The sequence below is a fragment of the Aplysia californica genome, unplaced genomic scaffold, assembly GCF_000002075.1.
Source record: "Aplysia californica isolate F4 #8 unplaced genomic scaffold, AplCal3.0 scaffold00660, whole genome shotgun sequence".
Taxonomy (NCBI): domain Eukaryota; kingdom Metazoa; phylum Mollusca; class Gastropoda; order Aplysiida; family Aplysiidae; genus Aplysia; species Aplysia californica.
Genome location: NW_004797930.1, coordinates 419,155 through 421,571, shown reverse-complemented (window position 1 = coordinate 421,571; position 2,417 = coordinate 419,155). Strand labels below are relative to the sequence as shown.

Genomic DNA, 2,417 nt, shown 5'->3' with positions numbered 1-2,417 from the left:
AGTGTGTGAGTGTGTGTGTGTGTGTGTGTGAGTGTGTATGTATTGCAGATATCCAAAAGTACATCAAGTCCGTCCAACGCTCAGAACACATCCAGGTTTTCAGCAGTAGAGCAGCCACCGATGATGAACAAGTCGAAAATACTCTCCGAAATTCCCCAAACTTCCACATAATTAATCAGCCACATGGCTTGAGAACAGTCGTTTCATGAGTCGATCAATTAAGTGGAAGATTGCGAAAACCGAAAAAAAAACCCCCAAACCCACACAGGGTGCACCCAGCACAGGAACAAAACCACCGTCTGCGGTTTACAAGTCGCAGACGTGAGCAGTACTCCAACATATCAACTCATATAACAACAGAACTAATTATTTTTTTTAAAAACCCAACAAAACAAACCCTGTCTGACTTCAAGTGTGTTTGCACGTGTGCATTCACATCACTGTACGTGACGAAGAAGTTACTGGCGGTTAGAAAAGTTAACAAGTGTTGTTGTTGTTGTTGTTGTTGTTTAGAAGTAGGCGTGCTCTGCCATGCGTTTGTTCCGATGCGGGTTTGGTCCGTGCGTGATGGGGGGGACGGGGCTGGATATGCCCTCCGACCAATCAGAGTGAGCCGAGTGCGGGGAGGAGCTTGACCACTGTCCGGGGGAGTCGGGGGACGGGGTGGGCAGGTGGTCCTGGCGGAATGAGCTGATGGTGCTGTGGAGCTGAGGAGGCGAGTCTGTGATGTGCTGGCTGTTGTGGGAGGGAGGGGTGGGGAACTGATCGAAAGTCTGAGGGTAGCTCTGTTGCTGTTGTTGTTGCTGCTGTTGTTGTTGCTGTTGCTGTTGTTGTTGCTGCTGTTGTTGTTGCTGTTGCTGCTGAGCTCGCTGCTGCTGCAGCGACTGCTGTTGTTGCTGGTGATGCTGCTGCTGCTGCTGCTGTTGGACCATCTTGTGCTGTAGTGGGTAGATCTGAGCCACGGAGGGTGGTGGGGGGGCGGCGGCCGAGGGGGGGAGCTGGGAGCCCGAGCCGTCCAGGTGGAATGAGTTGGGGAAATCGTTACCGCGGTGATGGGGGCTCCCGTGCGCCGCCCGCTGCTGCTGCGCGTGTTGCTGCAAGGCCTGGATGTGCGTCGGGGACATGGGCAGGTTCTTCACCTTCATGGGAGGGGCGGGGCCTCCGTGATTGACAGAGCCCAGCACCGTAGCCCCGCCCCCGGGGCCCACCACATGCGTGGGGCTGTTGCCGCTAGCCGAGCCCAGGTGCCCGTTGGCCAGACCGCCCGCGCAGCCAGCCGCCAACTGCTGCTGCGGCTGCTGTTTCTGCTGAAACTGCTGTTGTTGCTGTTGCTGTTGTTGCTGCTGCTGCTGCATTTTGAAGAGGCTCCAGTCGGAGAGCATACTGTCCACGCTGGAGTGCTCCATGAGAGCGGGCGAGCTGTAGTGACCTGCCATGACCTGGAAGTCCTCCAGATGATGACGCCCGCCCAGAGCCGAACCCCCGCGGTCCGAACCCCCAACCCCCGGGGGCAGCACCAGGCCCCCAGAGTTCTCGTAGCGGGGAGGGGAGGTCTCGTAGCCTGGCGGGGAGTGGTGCGAGTCTATAGAGTAGCTCCCCGGGGAGATGGTGCTCATGGGGGAGGAGTCGCTGCTGGAGTGGTGCAGCATGGCCTGGCTCTGCGACGACACCGACGACGGCAACTGCTGCTGCTGCTGTAACTGCTGTTGTTGCTGCTGCTGCTGCTGCTGACTCTTCTTGCTGTCTCCTCCGTCAGCCTTCTTTTTGCGAGATTTCGACTTCCCGTTAGCCGTCGCGGGCAGACCGCCGGGCATCCCGTTGGGAGGCGACGACACGGACCCTGTATCTTTGACGGCCGTGTTCTTACTCTTCCGACTCTTGGACTTGCTCTGCTTGCCCGGGTGCATGTATCCCGCCGCGCCCGCCATGGCTGCGTGGTGGTGGTGGTGGTTGGGGGAGGTCACTCCGCCTCCCAGGTGCACTGAGGCAGGGGAGGCCACTTTGTACGAGTCGAGGAGCTCCACAATGTCGTGGTGTCTCCGCTCGAAGGCGATGTCCCGCGGGAGCCGGTCCATGTGGTCCGTCATGTCGCGGTTTGCGTAGTGGTCAAGCAACACCTTGACCGTCTCGTAGCCACCCTCTCGAGAGGCCAGGAACAGAGGCGTCTCCTCCTGGAGGGGAAATTGTTTTGTTTTAGTCAAAGTTTTACAGTACTGGCAATACAATTAAATAATGTACATTCCAAAGATTAAAGCTGTTACAAGAAAGTAACATACTAAGAAAATTTATAAGGATAAAAAATGTTTTCTGTGCTATTGTAAATCTCACTGTTGTAGCGACAGAGTTGTGGTTCATGAGACGCATGCTACGTATCCCATGGACAGCTAGAAAAACAAATGAAGAAGTATTGGTTGAAG

At 55.9% G+C, this 2,417-nt stretch overlaps 1 protein-coding gene across 1 annotated transcript in view; it reads right to left on the bottom strand.

Moving 5' to 3' along the window:
- Window positions 1-2,417, bottom strand: part of LOC101861317 (neurogenic locus Notch protein) — a gene marked incomplete at its 5' end in the record, with an annotated part of 25,206 nt that overhangs the window by 1,193 nt on the left and 21,596 nt on the right. Inside the window, 2 exon segments of the mRNA XM_035972351.1 lie at window positions 601-735; window positions 853-2,171. Coding sequence (XP_035828244.1) covers window positions 601-735; window positions 853-2,171 — 1,454 coding nt within the window.